Source organism: Sciurus carolinensis, chromosome 16, assembly GCF_902686445.1.
Source record: "Sciurus carolinensis chromosome 16, mSciCar1.2, whole genome shotgun sequence".
Classification (NCBI taxonomy): domain Eukaryota; kingdom Metazoa; phylum Chordata; class Mammalia; order Rodentia; family Sciuridae; genus Sciurus; species Sciurus carolinensis.
Genome location: NC_062228.1, coordinates 13173190 through 13192285, shown reverse-complemented (window position 1 = coordinate 13192285; position 19096 = coordinate 13173190). Strand labels below are relative to the sequence as shown.

Here is a 19096-nt window from a genome sequence, read left to right as displayed (position 1 = left end):
GGCAAGATTCAATAAGGGGACATAATAAGAGGTGTTTTTTAAAGTAGTGAGTGTGGGTAGGTAGACAAGCATATTCAAAACTGAGTTTGTTAATAGTCTAAACCAGGTTGGCAAACTGTTGCCCAGGGGCTAAATTTGACCCACAATCTCTTTTTGTGTAGTCCACAAAGAATGGTTTACCCAGTGGCTCAGGAGGATCATGAGTTCAAAGCCAGCCTTAACAACTTAGGGAGACCCTAAGCAATTCAGTGAGATCCTGTCTCAAAATAAAATACAGAAAAAGGGTTGGGATTGTGACTCAGTGGTTGAGGGCCCCTAGGTTCAATCCCTGGTTTTAAAAAAAAAAGAATTGTTTAATGATTGGGCTAAAAAAATCAGAACAACAATATTTATGATGTAAAAATTATATGAAATTCAAATTTCTATATTCATAAATTTTTATTGGAACATAGCCACATCGATAGATTTACATATTATTTATGCATTATTGATTTCATGTTACAGTAGCAGAATTGAGTAGTATTAAGAGAGATTGCTATGGTCTACAAAACCTGAAATATTTACTATTAGACTTTTACAGGAAAAAAAATTTTGCCAATTTCTGGTTCAGAAGCTTGTGCTGCCTCAGTTTGAGAGTGAGAAGCCCTTTGTTACAATAGGAATTTGCTCCAGGAGTAGTTTCCATTGTGAAGGACTTCCTATTTGTTGAGGCCATTCTTATGGAGAATTCTTATCACAGAAGTCATAGTTACTTTTTTCTGTGTTTAAAGAAGGAAAAAAAAATTTAATTTCACTAAATGTCAGAAAAATGCAAATTTAAGTAATATGATTTTATACTCATCAAAGGTAAAACAAAAAGATAATGCTCAGTATAACCAAAGATGGGCAGAAGCATCTTCAAAAGCCCTCACTTGCTGCCAGTGAGAGGGTCGACTCTAAAACCTCCTTGGAGGGCAGTGTGATGTGACCATGTGAGAAATGGCCAAGACCCACAAAAGTCATTCCTTGCAGTCATCTGCTTAAAATATATCCCAGAGACACTCACGTGTGCACAAGGAGATGTGTACAGAAAGTCTACCACAGTGTTGTTTGTGATATACTGAAATAATAGGAATAAAATGGGACTACTAATGGAAAAATGAGTAAATCAGTAGTGATGTATTTATACAATAGGATATTGCTCAGCAATGGAAGTAAATACACTAAGGCTTTGTGTATGAATATGAATAAATCTCAGAACCTGTTTTTCTTGTGCTGAGAATTGAACCCAGGGGTGCTTTACCACTGAGCTATATCCCCAGTCCTTTTTTTTTTTATTCTGAGACAGGGTCTTTCCAAGTTGCTGAGGGTCTCACTAAGTTGAAGAAGTTGGCCTCCAACTTGCAATCCTCCTACCTCAACCTCTCGAGTCTCTGGGATTAAGGTGTGAGCCACTACCAGAAATCACCTGTACCTTGAGCTTAGCTGTACCTGGCTCTCAGAAACTTTCTTTTTTTGGGGGTACTGGGATTTGAACTCAGGGACACTTAACCACTAAGCCACATCCCCAGCCCTGTTTTGTATTTTATTTAGAGACAGGGTCTCATTGAGTTACTTAGTGCCTTGCTTTTGCTGAGGCTGGCTTTGAACTCACGATCCTCCCACTTCAGCCTCCTGAGCCACTGGGCTTACAGGTGTGCACCACAACACCCAACTCTCAGAAATATTTTTTGAACAAAAAAGAAAGTACATAATTACATGTAACTATTACAGTTATTAGAATCCAAAACACAGAAATACTCCTTAGCTGTAGGTATGACATAACAGCATGAAAGAATCCATGAAAATGATAAAAATCCTATTCAGGATGATATTTACCTCTTGGTATGTGTAGTATTTTAATTCTTAAAGAGTGAAGCATATTAAAGCAGAAGGTAGATTGTTTGAAAACTAGATGATGGTTGAAAACATGTTCATTATTTTATTGTCTTTGCTTTTCTATATCTGTAGATACAGATATAGGATAAAAGAAAACTAAAAATTCGTTTTCATTGCCATTTATCATGTTATGGAAGCTTTAAATTGTAGCCTCAGGTAATTGCTGAGTCAGAACAGGATCAAAATTGATGAGTGTTGACTGCTACATGGTAGTAGGTCCTTGCCATGGAGAGGTTCCTTATCAGGCCCGTCTGTGTCATGATATGTCTAGAAGGTCTCCATGCCTGACTCTGCTGGGAAAGACATTGACACACAGGCAGTTCTTAGTCATGGAGATTCTCTGATAGCAGTATTTCGAACAGGTTATTTGAGGTTAGCCGCTCTGTTTAAAGAATCCTTAAATTCTACAACATGGAAGAATTGACATAAGCAATTGCAGTTTAGATGCCTCAAAATAAAGAACCCAGTTTTATTAAAGAAGTCAGCCAGATGATCAATTAATTTTCCTATAAAAGGCACTCAACTTTACCAGTTACCAGGGATATGCAATTTAACCCCCCAGGTAATGGCACTACATACCTACTAGATTGATTAGAATAACAGACTGAAAATAAAGTGGCAGCTGATGGGAATGGGAATTACTACAGCCATTTCAGAAAACTATTCAGTAGTTTCTGAACACGTTCAGGGTGCAGTGGCGCACACCTGTAATCCCTGTGGCTTGGGACTGGGAGACAGGAGGATTGTGAGTTCAAAACCAGGTCAGGAACTTAGTGAAGCATTAAGCAACTCAGTGAGACCCTGTCTCTAAATAAAATACAAAATAGGGCTGAGGATGTCGCTCAGTGGTTGAGTACCCCTGGGTTCAATTCCCTGTTACCCGCCCCCCCAAAAAAAAACACACACGAAAAACAAAATTTGAACATGTGCAGTGTATCTAACAGTTCCTGTCCTAGGTTCATACTCAACATAAGTGCTTATATTAGTTCATAAATGTATGGACAAAAATATTCATAAAAGCACTATTCATCATTACTTTAAACTGGAGAAGACTTAAATGCCCATCAGCTCTTAAGTGGGTAAATAAATTATAGTATATTTACACATAAGAACTCCAGGCTTCAGGCTGAATTATAATCTTATGCTTCAGTATGAACAAATCTCACAAGATTAAACAAATCTTTAATGTGGAGTGAACAAAAGCAGACGAGAGAACTTAGGCATACTATATGCATTTGCTTATGTAAGCAAGCAAAGGCCTTCTGTGGTATTTGGAATCAGGATGATTAGTGCTGTCTTGGATGGGCAGTGAGTGGATCCTTGTGGGAGCTGGTAACATCTTTTCTTGATCTGGGTATTGGTTCCACTGGTGTGTTCTGTTTGTGAAAATTCACTGATTTATACACTTAGTATTATTTTGTATTTATGTTATACTTCAATTGAAGATTAGCTATTGCCAGCAAAAATTCAGTTATTAATTTTTTCAAGTTAAAACACTAAATAGTTACTGTTAACATTTAACAACTACCAGATCTCATATAAATCCAGTGCTTTACACATGGTCCTTCAATTAGTTGTTAAAGACTTGTTTTTCAGAGCAAATCGGGATCAAGCAGTTAGCCAAAGTGAACTTCCTAGTAGTTTTTTCTTTAGTCATCTCAGCAGAAGACATCAGTTTTTTTTCAGTGATTGCACTAAGCTCCTTTTCCTGTGTTTACTTGAATTTGCTTTCTTTTTCAGAGATCATCACTAACACCTGTTTGATTTTTGATAGGACTGATGGCAGTGAATGTCTACCCGGTGCCCAGTCTCCTCACTTCCCTGGAGCTCTCCCGGTGAGTGTCTCATGAGGGTGGGAGGATGTTTGATCCTTAATAGTTCAGAGAGGTGTGGATTCTCTGGCAATTTTGAGGTACAAGAAATCTAAATATATTGAAATGTGTGGACAACCTGGAGAAAGGCAAAAGGTTGAGTTAGAGGAATAAATCTAAAGACCATAGTGTATAAAGTTAAAGCGAGGACCCTCTTGGGGTTCCTGTGAATTATTCCTCCTTAAAGACTGGGTGGAGGAGGAAATTGAACAAATGCAGGCCGTCATCTTCATGGCAGTGATTTCCTTTTTGTCAACTAGAATCAGATAATTCTTGATTTTTAGTTTCCATTTTTTTGTTGGTGCCTAATGGTAGGATTTGTTATATATTACATTGCATATGTACCCAATATAATGTGGCTGATATCATTCCCTAGCATTTCCTCTTTCTTTCCCACTGCCCTCCCCCTGATGTTGACTCTACTGAACTTCCTTTGGTTTTCATGAGACTCCCCCACTCTTATACACTCCTTTCTTTAACTTTTTCCTCTTAAGCTTCTACATATGAGATATAGCATATAACCCTTGACTTATTTCTCTTAATGTTCTCAAGTTCCATCCATTTTCCTGCAAATGACATAATTTCATTCTTTATGACTGTAATTCTTGATATTTATACCTGAAAAACTTTTAAAATTCTTTTTTTTTTTCCCCCTATTCTTGTTACTCATCTTGGCCTGATTTTTGGAGAGGACTTTGGGGAGGACTAATCAGGACTCATTACTTATGCTGGTGGTCAGCAGTAAACATAAATGAGGTTCACTGTCTTCTTTTATTCATTCGTTTTTAACACTGCTTTAGGAATTCAGGACTTGGTTGAGTTCACAGTCTAGTGGAGAGATCAATAGACAAGCAGTGACAGGGGCAGCATCAAAGTGCTTTGATGCTTGAAGATGCTTCAAGAAGGCTTGAAGCAGGTCTAGGGCAAGTGGGCATGGTCCTGTATGGTCAGGGCTGTTGAAAAGATTAAATGAGATAATAGATGTAAAATACAAAGTATCAGACAAAGATTCTTTTTGTTGTTACTTTATTATTATTATCATCATCATCATCATCATCAAGCTGTTATTTTAGATTTTATCCATTTCTTTCTGTCATATCTTCCTAACAAAATTCCATGTGAGCTGGGCATGGTAGTTTCCAGCTACTTAGGAGGCTGAGGCAGGAGGATTATATGTTCAAGACCAACTTAGTGAGGCCTTGTCTCAAAATAAGAAAATTTAAAAAGGGCTGAGGATTTAGTTCAGTGTTAGATACCTTGCCTAACATGTACAGGGCTCTTGGTTCTGACCCTGGTACTGTAAAAAAAAAAACAAAAATAAAAAAAAAATAAATTCCAACATTGGATCATTTCTAGTATTTTATCTGTTCCATTGAACTTGATTACTGCTGAAGAAAAACATCCAGATGGACACCCTGCAAATTCACAGTTTTCAACCTCAGCTGAACTTATTGGTCCTTCTCTCTCATCTCCTTCCAGTGTCTTGGCATTGGTTCCAAATTGCTTTCTTCATGTCATCTCCTCCATGCTAGAGCTTAATTTCCTACTTGATTGAGAAAATAGAGGCCATCATGGCTTCCTGTCACCTAGCTTGACTTGATGTCAACACATCCATCCTCAGTTTCTTTCCACTGCTCAAGGCCAGTCCAGCTGTCTGTTCCTCTGACCTTGTCTACTTCCATTGCTCTGTACTTGCTCTGTTAGTTGTTGTCCTCCTCCTGTCTTATGTGTGTTCAGTGTTTTCCTTTTTCTCAGTCTGTGTTCACATTTATCTCTCTTAGTAAACAAAAAAGTTAATTTACCTCACAACCCCTCTAACTACTATCTATGCACTCTCATCCCCTTATGCAAATTTCTCAAGAATTATTTGCATTTGTTGGTTCAGTTTCTTTAGTGTCCATTTTCTATCCCACTAGGAGCTCACTTTAGACCTTGTTTTATGGAACTTTTTTGTGTTGACCCTTGCTGTCTTTTCTTCAAACATACTGTTTTCTTGGCTAGCTAATACAGTCTGTGTTTTTTCACGTCACATTAGCTGCTGGTTCTCTCTCTTTTGCATATTCCTCTTCCTCAGCTAGCCCTTTAAAGGTCAGTTACTCCCACGGTTCTATCTTGGGCCCTCTGTACCTGTCATTGAAAATGATCTCATTTACTTCAATAATTTCAACTGCACTCAAGTGTCATTGTTGCTCAGATTTCCAGCCTAGGTTCTCTTTTCTCAGTCTCAGACCCATGTGTTCAATTCTGTGCAGGATATTTTGATTTGTACATTCCCAGACACATCAGACATGTGCAAAATTAAACTCATTGTCCACCCCTTTACCTGCCTTAGCTTGTTTGTCATGTGTATTTTTCAGATTTTGGCATTATCTACTTCCCTGATCATTTGGGCTGGAAGCCTGAGAATAATTTTTAATTCTTCCCTCTACTTTTCTCTCCACAGCTAATCCATCTCCATTCATTTTAATTTTTGCCTCCCAAATATTTCTGTAATTCTCTCTCCTCACTTTTGTTGCTCCTTCAGGCTTGTATCATTTGTTGTCTGGAATTCTGATTATTTTTTCTTTTATCAATAGAACCACATCAACCGGGCTCCATGATGATCTAGTTGAAGTGCAAAGCTGACATTGTCTTTTCACTTCTTGGTAAAACCTTCAGCGATCTTGTACTTGCAGGATCAAGTCGCAACCATCCCGACATGGTTTGGACCTGGTTACAGCCTGGATTTCCTGCTTTCTGCCTCTCACCGCTTACTGTTCCAGCATCACCAAACTGCTTGTTATTCCCTTCATGTACCATACCATTTCTTTCCTTGTCTCTGTACTCTGGCTCATGTTGGCACCCTTGCTTGGAATGCCCTCCTCACGTAAGGTCACGATACAACATTCCTCAAATACTAACCCAGCTGTCATATTTCCTGGAGAGCATTTTGTGGTCTGTTTCAGGCAAAGTGTTCCCTTTACTAAGCTGTCGTAGCATATCTGTGTTTCTCTTATATAGCACTTAGTTTCATTCTGCCTCATTGTATCAACATATTAATTGATAGAGACCTTGAGGCCCAAAGATACTAGGTTGCATCTGAAAACAAAACTTTCACTAAGCATCTGCTTTGTTACATATGTGAGTTGAAACTCTTCTCCCACTAGTTACTTCTTTAAAAAGTAACTAGTGCCTCCCCATTTTTATTCATTGTGTTCATTTTCCTGAGAATTTGCATCTTTTTTCCCTCTCATTACCTGTGGAATTCTTACTCATCTGTGAAAGTTTTAAAATTCCATTTCCATTAAATCTCTGCATTTCTCCCTCATTGCATCCTACTGCATGTGTGATTTCCTACTGTTAAAAGCTGCTTTACCGTTTTTAAACATGTAGCAGAATTGATCCAATATTATTTGGTATATTCAGGTGCTTGTCTCTCTCCCCACTCTTCCAATTTAACATCATTCTCCAGAGTGCTTACTGTATTCCAGGTAATATACCAGGGGATGCCTTGGAGATAGTGTCCCTTCCCTAAAGGGCTTGTAGACTGGTTAACAGATGCATTGAAGTCCAGTGAGACGAGTTCCACTTGTATATTAGTCACTTTTCTGTAGTTGTGACAAAATACCTGAGATTAAAAAAGGAGGAAAGGTTTATCTTTGCTCAGGGTTTCAGTTTGTGGTTGCTTGGCCCTGTACAGGCAGAACATCTGGTAGCAGTGCCTAGTGGAAGAAGTTGCTCAACTCAGGAGCCAGAAAGCAAAGACAGAGGGAGGAAGGGGCCAGGGTCTCAGTATCCCCCTCAAGGGCTTACCTCCAATGACATAACTTCCTTCCACTAGGCCCTACCTCCTAAGAATTTCAGCACCTCCCAGTGGTGCTGCAGGGTGACAACCAATCTTCAGCACATTTAAGATCCAAACCATAACAACTTATCATCTTAAATGATTCCATTTTTATTTATTTGTTTGTTTGTTGCAGAAACCTGCTAGAATGTGTTCCTGACTGGGCCTGTGAAGCAAAGAAGTTAGAAATACTAGATGTGAGCTATAATCTCCTCACAGAAGTTCCTGTGCGGTATGTGTGTGTGTGTGTGTGTGTGTGTGTGTGTGTGTGTATTTAATTATTTCCCTAGACTTGGGTTTCTTTCATTAGTTCAGTTGACTGTGAGGTGACATGATGTGCAGTGAGGAATATAGTGATGGCTAATGTAAATGATACGAAACTTAAAGGATTGTGTGGCATGTATACTGATAACCATGATTAAGTGTACCAAGATTTGCTGGCATGTGTTGGTGATATGATAGTAATAATAGTTAATTTTATAGGATGAGTTATTATGAACTGAGAAATGTGCTAAGAACTTCACTTTTATGATCTTACCTAATCCTTCATAAACCTTATTATATAGGTACTGTCATTCTCATAAATAAGGAAACTAAGGAGTAGTTGGTAACTCATCTGAGGTGACATGTAACCAGGAAACAATGAGAGCTGGCATTTGAGTGTGGTTATTTACTGCAGAGTCTCTGCTCTTTTTTTTTTTTTTCTTTTTTTCTTTTTTTGGGTACCAGGGATTGAACTCAGGGGCACTCAACTACTGAGCTACATCCCCAGCCCTAGTTTGTATTTATTTAGAGACAGGGTCTCACTGAGTTGCTTAGCGTCTTGCTTTTGCTGAGGCTGACTTCGAACTCAAGATCCTCCTGCCTCAGCCTCCTGAGCCGTTGGGATTACAGGCATGCGCCACAGTGCTGGGCAAGTCTCTGCTCTTCATCACATATCTGTATAAATTGTTTAGAAATTCAGAAGAACTTTGAATAATTAGAGAATGTCTTATGGAGAATGTGGCATTTAAGTTGACCTTTACCAGGTGGTGGGATTTCTCTATGTGGAAAGGAAAGAGTGGTGCTTGGCAGAGTGTTGGGGGGAGTACTGTGTTTTCAAAAGCACTGAGATGTAACATGTGCTTGCGGGGTCTTAAGTTAAACTAGAAGCTTTGTAGCTTAGACCATAGTTCAAATCCAGACTGTAGTGTTTAATATGCAATGTGAGATCTTTGGCAAAGCAAAGTCACTTAATTCTGAATTTCATTGTTAAATAGCCTAGCACATTTAGCATTTTAGTGGTCTTTATAGTAAAGACATTTTATTATGAATTTATTACATTGTTTTTAACATTAGTAAATATACTGAATTTGTCAATATTAATAAATGCTATCTAGGCCCTCTGTCTGGAATTAGAATCTAAATGTATTCATTCTAGAAATTGTTTTAGTTTAGGTCTCCTCTCTGTTGCTTGTCTTTCTGAATTCACCATTTCTCAGAATGACCTTAGTGACTTCCTTCTAGGTGGTGGGTAATGCTCAGGCACTTGTTGGTCTTTATACAGTCTAGAAACTGTGTTTCTAATAGTTGTTCAACTTTAGTTAAAGTGCCTAGGACATACTTAGAAAGAAAGATATAAGTTTTTATTTGTTTCTTTGTACTGTCCCCCTTAGAATTCTGAGTAGCTTGAGTCTTAGGAAACTGATGGTGGGACACAATCATGTCCATAGCCTGCCGGTGCTGGTGGAGCACATCCCCCTGGAGGTGCTGGATATCCAACATAATGTTCTCACCAGGCTGCCGGATACCCTCTTCTCCAAGGCCTTAAAGTGAGTACCAGAGCATTTGTGAAGAGCAGAATCATTGACTGAATGCATTGCATTGATTTGTCACTGGAGTGATCTTTGGAACTATATTTATCTGATAGTCTAACTATGAGTGGAGACTTGGTTGCAGTTTTTATGAAAGAAAATAGACAGTGTTTCATGTGGTAGTAATCTTTAACTGAGTTGAAATAAACATCAAACACAAGTTTTTGTGTTGTAGACAGTTTCAGATAGGTTGGGAAGGTTCAGGCTTTCATCGCAGAAAATGAATACAGTTATGACATTTAGAGAGAGATTGTGGGACTGGGGTTCTAGCATGTGTGAGGCACTGGGTTCGATCCTCAGCACCACATATAAATAAATAAATAAAGGTATTTTGTCCATCTACAACTAAAAATATTTAAAGAGAAATTGCAACATTTAGATATAGCTTCTTTGGGCAATTTTCAGCTTTTGCATTGGGAAGGAAAGGACATAGCACTAAATTAAACTTAATTCTAACTGTACCAAACCATCTTTGAATTGCATCCATTATTTGCACAACTTTTTTGGCTACCTCTTTTGAAGAAAACTATGCATTTAAAGATAAAATTCTTTCAAAAGTTGTCATTTGCCATCTCTTTGTAAATTAACAAATAGATGGTATGTCTTCCTATTTTAAGATCTGTAATCAGGTTTACCTAATGTGTAAGGAACCTTTAAATGAAAACCAGTTTTTTTTGGTCACTGTTGTGGCCTTTTTTTTTTTTTATGGTTTTGGGGATTAAACCCAGGGTCTCACTCATGCTAGTCAAATGCTCTACCATTGAACTACACCCCCAGCCCAAGAAAACTTGGTTTTATTTACTCATTTTTATTTGTTCTTTTAGATATACTTGACAGTAAAGTATATTTTGACATATTATACATACATGGAGTATAACCATTCTAATTAGTATTTCATTCTTGTGATTGTACTTGACGTGGAGTTTCACTGGTGGTGTATTCATATATGAACGCACGATTCATTCTACTATCTTTCCTATACCCACCTCCCCCGCTTTCTTTTCTTCCTTTTTGTCTAATCCACTGAACTTCTCTTCTTCCCTCCCTCTGTGTGTCAGCATCCACATATCAGAGAGAATATTCAGCCTTTGATTTTTGGGAATTGACTTATTTCATTTAGCATGATAGTCAGCAGATCTATCCATTTACCAGCAAAAGTCATAAAGTCATTCTTTTTTATGACTGAGTAATGTTCCTCTGTGTGTGTGTGTGTGTGTGTGTGTGTGTGTGTGTGTGTGTATCTTATTTCCTTCCTTCCTTCCTTCTTTCTTTCTTTCGGCGGAGGTGGTGGTGCCAGGGATTGAACTCAGGGCGCTCGAGCACTGAACCACATTGCTAGTCCTATTTTGTATTTCATTTAGAGACAGGGTCTCTCGAGCACTGAACCACATTGCTAGTCCTATTTTGTATTTCATTTAGAGACAGGGTCTCACTGAGTTGCTTTCAAACTTCTGATCTTTCTGCCTCAGCCTCCCAAGTTGCTGGGATTACAGGCATGCACCACTGTGCCCAGCTTATCACATTTTCTTTATCCATTCATCTGGTGAAGAACACCTAGGTTAGCTCCATAGCTAAAACTGGTTTTTAATGGTAGTTCTTCCATAATGTGGAGAACACAATACTGTCATTAATTTAGACAAATGCAGAAAACAGATAAACAGTATTAAAATTTTTACAATCTTAGAATCTGTAGTAAGGAAGTCCCTTAGCCATAGGACACTGTCAATTTATTTTATACTAACTGCACAAAACAATTTGGGGATAAAGACATAGCAGACATGTACATTAAAGCTAATTAGGGACATGGATCATACAACATGAAGAAGGTTTAAGAACACACAAGTTTAATAATATTGACTTTCTTTTATTGAGAATGCTCTATGCATAGTAGACACCATCCTAGGAAAATTTTGTCATATCATGTTTTACCTACAGATTAAATTGAATTATACTTAGTGTTGGCAAAAGTGTGAGCACACTGATTCTTGCATTCTTCTTGTGGGAGTGCAATTTGGTATAGCATTTCTGGAGCTCAGTTTAGTAATGTGTTAAAAAAAATCTGAAATATATATCCTTTGATTCCATAAATTCTGTTTCTAGAAATGTAGCCTAAAGAAATAACTAGGTAAGGACCCAAAGGTCTATTACAGAAATGCAAACAGCCTACATGTCCATTATTATGAGATTATTATGGGATTGGCTAAATAAATAATGATGTTGTTAAAACCAGACAATTTTTTTCTTCATAATTTAGATATCTATGAACATGGAACACAATAATGTCCTTTCAGTAGATATACAGATGGTAAAAGATGAAGCTAGATGAGAGTTAGGCTACTGTAGAAACCTGGGAAAATAGTCACACCATATTTTTTCCTTTGTCCTTAGTTGAGTACAAGGAACTTTGGATTGGATAGATTCAATTAGAGAAAAATACCTGGAGAAAGTGTTGTGTTTTTGTTTGTTTGTTTGTTGCTTTTTGGTAAGTTTGGGAGTTTAGAATGGCAGCATTCCTTACTGAGAGGGCATGATGGTTTCTATAGAAGGTGGCAACAAACACAAAGGAAGTGATGACTGTGTCTTCTGTCAGTCTCAGATACTTGAATGCATCTGCAAATAGTCTGGAGTCTTTACCTTCTGCCTGTGCTGGGGAGGAGAGTCTGAGTGTGCTGCAGCTGCTTTACCTGACCAGCAACCTCCTCACAGATCAGTGCATACCTGTCCTCGTGGGGCATCCACACCTGCGAATCTTGCACCTCGCAAACAACCAACTACAGAGCTTTCCTGCAAGGTGAATAAATGCAAACTATGATGCTTTTGAATCATAACAATAATTCTGCATTTGTCAGGCTAAATCATAGCTTTCTAACTGTGACGCTTCTTTATAAGTTAAGTGATGTACCGATTCTGTGATTTCACTAGTCCCAAGGGAAAATCCCATCTTAATAGTTTGGATCCAGTCATTAAATACCAGTAACAAGAGAAATTTTGATTAACATGTGTTTAATATTTAGTTCTAATCATTTAATAATTGAGACTGTTTAACCTAGAAAAGTACAACCTTATGAAATAAGTTCTGAAGATAATTTTTTCTTTTCTCTTGTTAACACTGTATTACAAATATCGTGGTCTGTTTATTATATGATTATATATGTATATATAAGATGCCTACTGTGTGCCAGATACTAGGTAGTAGTTGGTCCTCAGGAATCTATAGTCATATAGACTATATGGGGAAATAGACAAGTATCTGGGCAATTGCTATACAGTGTGACAAATGCAAGGTATTAAAGTTGGGTGCAGGTTGCCAGCTCTACCACACAGAGCCTGGGGTGGCATGAGGCCTGGAAAGAGATGAACAGTAGTTAGCCAGGCTTCTCTATAAGAAGAAAAGAGAGATGGTTAAGGCTGTCAGAGTTTTAGACAGCATTGAGATAGAAATATCTTTCAAAATACACTTGATAAAAAAATTTTTACACCAGAAAAATCCATCTATACCATAAAATTAGTAATTAAAAATTGTGTTTTTATAAGTAAGAACATGGGGAAATGACATGATACAATTTGAATGAAATATATTTCGTGTAAACTTATATAATGTTTGATATAATTTGAATGAAAATTATAGTTTTTGATTCTAATTTTGCAGATTTTCTTGGAAACCTGATAAACTCAGAAAAAATGAGTTTAATTATTTAAAAAATTAAAGGTTCTGTAACATTTATGAAATGAGATAGAGCTTAAGAAGACTAAACAGTAATATGAACTTAGTTACTTCCTTGAAAGAGTTCAAACAGTGAATGTAGGGGCTGGGGCTATGGCTCAGTGGTAGAGCCCTTGCCTGGCATGTGTGAGGCCCTGGGTTCAATCCTTAGAACCACATAAAAATAAATAAAATAAAGGTATTGTGTCCATCTACAACAACAACAAAAAAAAAAAAAAAAAAAAAAAAAGTGAATGTAAAATCTTAATTTTAGGATGTGGTACATCTCTTAAAGTCTTATCAAATTAAGTAACCTCAAATACGATAATATAAAGTAAAAGTTATAGACCACTGACAGAATATATTCATTTATGAAACTAATGGGTAATACCAGGTTTTCTGTTCTGAAACCAATGACTCATTCAATTTGATGACTCTCTCTCTTATTGTTGGAGGGATCAAAAGCAGGCTGATATAAAACTGAAAACATGTCAAAGAAAATGAAAATAAAGTTAGTAGTAAAGATGAGAAATAGCAGGAGATCACACGAAATTAGAGTGATGCAATTATAAAACTAAATGGAATTTAGGAGCCATGTATTAAAGAACATGCTGGTTTTATATTGAGTAACAATTCTCTGTCAGGTCATTTCCTGAACAATATTAAAATTCAGGCATAATACAAATCTTGTTTCTTTTGGGTAATTTTCAGAATCTAGCACCAGTTGTAGGTCTTTGGTAAGAAACTAATTAAGATATGGATGCTGCATTTCTATTTACAAGTTAGAAAAATCCAGACAGGATTTTCATAAGGAAAAAGCATGAGAATTGGACATGGGAACATGTTTAAAATATATTAAGTTAAAAAAGTTATAAGTCAGGCATGGTGGTGCACACCTGTAATCCCATCTACTGAGCATGCAGGATTATAAGTTTAAGGTCAGCTGAGGCAACTTAGCAAGACCCTGACTCAAAACTAAAAAAATAAAAATAAAAAAGAGTTGGGGTTGTAACTCAGTGGTGAAGCACCCCTGAATTTAATCCCTAGTACTATACACACACACACACACAAGTTATAAAACAATTTATCTTTGATATAATATCATTTTTAAAATTTGAAAAATATAGTTTTATACTTTAAGATAAGAATACCTTTTACCATAATGTCATCAGAATTACCTCTGATTGTGGGATTAAGGTTGTTTTTTTTTTTTTTTTTCTATTCGTCTCCATTTTCCCATTTATTTCAGTGATTATGTATTATTACTATAATAAAGAAAATTTTCTTAGTTTTTAAAAAGTATTTGAATTTTTTAACAATAGAAATTATTTGTGATATATGTGAAAGGACATAAAATTAATGAAAAACAAATACTCATTTGAGAAATTTGGTAGGAAATTCAACAAAATTTTAATAGTAATTCTTCCAGATTGCTAGCATTATTGATAATTAATTTTCTTTTATTTTCCAAACTTTTTCTCCATGTTAGAGCATTTATTCTTTTTATAATTTTTTAAACCAATAAATCAAAAGAAACCAGAGCTATTTGTAATATTCTAGATAAGGATGTTAGTCTGAGGAGCACTTTGAGACACTTGCATCACAGTCCTGAGCATTGCGCTGTGTGTATAATAACCTGATAAATGTTTAGTGGAGATGAATTATATTTTGAACAGGTAACTAGAAATTTAAACCTGAAGGAATCTTGCTGATTATTTAGTACAGTTTCTTCATTTTATAGTTAAGGCTGTTGAGGTCTGCTTAATGTTACCATACTTAGTGGTTAGCTACTAATATAGCTAGTTAGTGGCGAAGTAAGGACCAGAACTAATCTCTCAGCAGTAGGCCAGTGCTTTTTCAGCTCCTTCTTGCAATCAGATAACAGGAAGACATCCATGTCTAGCAGCTGTCAGAAAAGCAAGGGCATTGTTAGCCCTCAAAACACACTAAGTGGTAGATCAGGTGCAAATATAGCAGGGCTGATCACGTTGGAGAGCCTATGCTTGGCTGGTGTCCATTTGTTTCCTTGCACTAGTCCTCTGAGGTCCAGTCCTCTGAAGTACACCAAGCTGGCCTTCTATACCCAGTGACTGCTGTAAAATAGCACTTACTTGGCAACTGCTGATTTTTGGTGCAATGTGGTATTTTTTTATTTCTTTTTCAGCAAACTAAATAAACTGGAGCAATTGGAAGAACTGAACTTAAGTGGCAACAAGCTTAAAACCATTCCTACAACCATTGCCAACTGCAAAAGGCTGCACACCCTTGTTGCACACTCCAACAACATCAGCATTTTCCCAGAAATATTGCAGTTACCTCAGATTCAGGTACTTTTCTGTGCAGGAAGGAAGTCTTTATGGGGGAAATAGCAGGAGTGTGAATGAGATGCAGTTTTTTGAGGGGTGGATGCTGGGAATGGAACCTACCTCACACGTGCCAGGCAAGTGCTCAGCCACTGAGCCACATCCCCAGTCCAGAGATGCTTCTCTTATAAGGAAGAAGAAAGGAGTGTGAATGAGATTGTTCTAAGGAAGAAATAATGTTCTCTTCCAACATACTCAGATTGAAATCCAAGTATGCTTAATTCATTCTTGGGAAGAAATTAAATTACCCTTTGAGGATATAGTAGGAGATTGAGTGTTGGGAGTAAAGAAGTAAACTAGAATTTATTTTATTTTGATTTCTGTTTCTTCTCAGTTTGTAGACCTAAGTTGCAACGACTTGACAGAAATTCTAATTCCAGAGGCTCTGCCTGCTACATTACAAGACCTTGACCTAACTGGAAACACAAATCTGGTTCTGGAACACAAGACACTGGACATGTTTAGGTGGGGAAAAAATCTGAAATTAAATCCACATGTGTCTAGAGGTCCACCAACCATCTGTGGATTTTCTTTAGGACTGTGGAATCTCAAATTAATTAAAGGAATAGAATGAATTAGGCCAAAGACCTTAGGTTCTCTTCTTTAATTCTTTGATTCAGCTATAAATGGATGTTCTGTCTTATAGTCAGTCTATTTATGTACAACTCAGCCCCATGTGGAATATTTTTACATGGAAGGCACAGATATTTTAGGTGGCACAGGTCACATTACAACATCTGGGAGACAATACAAGTTTATTCATTGTACCAAGGCTTAATTGTATTATAATATTTAAAATAAGTAGACGGTTGGCTGAAACTTAGAAGTCCCATTAATTGTAATGATATCTGCCCCTGTTTCTTCCTCCTATTCCTTTCTTTTTTCCTGCATCTGAACCAGGGGTTCATCATACTACTTTCATTCAGCCTGTCTGGAAATGTACCTTAGTCTGTCAAGAGATTACTTTATAAAAACATGTTATTATTGGGATAGTTTTTATAAAATGTAATAGGTAATATGGTATAATCTTCCTTCCTTCTATAGCCATATCACAACCCTGAAAATTGATCAGAAACCATTGCCAACCACAGATTCTACAGTTACATCAACCTTCTGGAGCCATGGACTGGCTGAGATGGCAGGACAGAGAAATAAGTGAGTATGTTGGCTATGGAGACTGAGAAAGAAAAAAGGCAGCCTGTGGCATCTGGGGACTGATCTGATGCTCACAGCTGGGCCACCTAGCTTTGTTGTGCATAAACAAATCATAGAATATCAACATCAGATAAGATTCCTGAAACTCTGATAAACTAAACAAAAACAAAATGAATGTGCAGTCCACAGAATATTCAGCACTCCCTCACAGCTTTCTTTTCATGCTAATTTCCCTTCTCTATTGATAAGATTTATTGAGGGACTCAACTCTGTAATAGCACTGATTTCGGACAGCCTACGAGCTGATGTGATCCTCCACTTCTCAAACTCTTCCCAAAATGACACATCCAAAGCACACATCCTATACTAGGTTCTTTCCAGCACCCTCTTCCCTGTATACCCCAGGGTTCCACAGTGTGCATTCTTCCTTCCTTCAAGGAATACTAAACTCAACTTCAACCATAGGTATGCTGTGGTGACTTTTGAATTGACGGATAACATGGATGAAGCTAGTCTCTAATCACTTCTATAAGAACACATCTCACCTTGCCAGTTTTGCAGGGCTATATGGACTGCCTGTGAATGGGACTAAATTTTACCTTTCCTTAGGACTTCAGCTCTTTCAAATGCTACTTACTTATCTGGAGACATTTTTCATGTATAGATTTAAGATTTACCACATTCTTTTCTACCTTCAATTGATAATTATTTTCTATTTCATTTATTTATTTACTTTTGTTCCTGGGGTTTGAATTCAGAGGTGCTTTTTATCACTGAGCTACTTCCCCAGCCCTTTTATTTTTTATTTTGAGACAGAGTCTTGCTAAGTTGCTTAGGGCCTTGCTAAGTTGCCCGGGCTGGCCTTGAACTTCAGTCCTCCGGCTTCCGCCTCCTGAGTTGGCTTGGATTACAGTTGTGCATCACTGTGTTCACCTAATAATTAGTCTTTAAAAGAATGCTGTCTGAGGAATAATTGTTTACCAGCAGCTTTCTCTGATGATTATATTTTTTATCTTTCCACTCTAGGCTGTGTGTGTCTGCCCTAGCTATGGATAACTTTGCAGAAGGGGTGGGAGCTGTATATGGCATGTTTGATGGGGACCGAAATGAGGAGCTCCCGCGCCTGCTGCAGTGTACGATGGCAGATGTGCTTTTGGAAGAGGTACAGCAGTCAACAAATGACACAGTTTTCATGACCAACACTTTTTTGGTATCTCACAGGTAAGCAGGTGGGTTGAATAATCCCTAATTCAGCTCTGCTTTTGAGAATAAATCTAAGTCAGAGGTGAGGATCTAAATTATGGGTGCTGGATCAAGGAGAAACCTGCTCCTTCCATGATTATGCTCTCAGTATCAGCAGGGATTGTGGGGACCTTGGCATGTCATAGAACCTGTGGAGTCATGCCTTCTCTGTTGAGCCCAAAGGCTGCTGAGGACTTGGGAAGCCCAGAAATTATGTACAGAAAACTGTGTTTTTATAGATGTATTTGTACATTTTGGGGGGAATGACGGTAAGATTTTATGATCCTCCAAAGAACCAGTGGCCTACAAAAGGTTAACACACACTGGTCAGATTCATGTGTTAGAATAATATTTCCTGGTGGTTTGCCAATTAAATTTCTCATTAAAGTCCAAACCACTGAGCCAGGTATAGGGGTGCACTCCTGTAATCCTAGCAGTTTGGGAGGTTGAGGCAGGAGGAGTCCAAATTCAAAGCCAGTCTCAGCAATTTAGCAAGGCTCTAAACAACTTAGTGAGACCCTGTCTCAGAACAAAAAATAAAAAGGGCTAGGGATGTGACTCAGTGGTTTAGTACCCCTGGGTTCATTTCCCCAGTGTCCCTTCCCCTGCAAAAAAAAATCTAAGCCACTCAAGGGCAAAAGCCCCAGCTACTGGAAACGGGTAGGTTATGGAGTGTCTTGCACATCTGGTGGACTGCAAAAAGGATATGAACAATTAAGAAGTTGTAAACTTGTATACCCAAGGCTGAAGTGGAACAGTCTGGAGCTTGTGCCAGTTTTCACTATCATTGTTACACAAAGCATGGTGTTGGGAAAGGAGTCCACTTTTCAGTAAAATTGAGCTGGATACTTGGCAGAATGAAGGGGTTGGGAAAGGGAACTCAATTTAAGAAGCACCTTCCAAGAACCAGGCACTGGACCAGGCAGTTTTCATCTTCTTTTTTTTTTTTTTTTTGTTCTGTACGGGGGATTGAACCCAGGGATGCTTTGCCACTGAACTAAATCCCAGTTCTTTTTATTTTTTATTTTGAGACAGGATCTCACTAACTTGCTGAGTCTCACTAAGTTGCTGAGCCTGACCTTGAACTTGGTATCATCCTGCCTCAGCCTCCCAAGTTACTGAGATTACAGGCCTGTGCCACTGTTCCCAGCTTCATCCTACATCTAGTT

At 37.7% G+C, this 19096-nt stretch overlaps 1 protein-coding gene across 1 annotated transcript in view; it reads left to right on the top strand.

Moving 5' to 3' along the window:
- The window catches only part of Phlpp2 (PH domain and leucine rich repeat protein phosphatase 2), a 67273-nt gene that overhangs the window by 40684 nt on the left and 7493 nt on the right, over positions 1-19096 (top strand). Inside the window, exons 10-17 of the mRNA XM_047527131.1 lie at positions 3692-3752; positions 7748-7843; positions 9267-9422; positions 12055-12255; positions 15332-15494; positions 15865-15995; positions 16575-16685; positions 17712-17906. Of these exons, the coding sequence (XP_047383087.1) occupies positions 3692-3752; positions 7748-7843; positions 9267-9422; positions 12055-12255; positions 15332-15494; positions 15865-15995; positions 16575-16685; positions 17712-17906 (1114 nt within the window). The remainder of the gene's footprint in view (positions 1-3691; positions 3753-7747; positions 7844-9266; positions 9423-12054; positions 12256-15331; positions 15495-15864; positions 15996-16574; positions 16686-17711; positions 17907-19096) is intronic.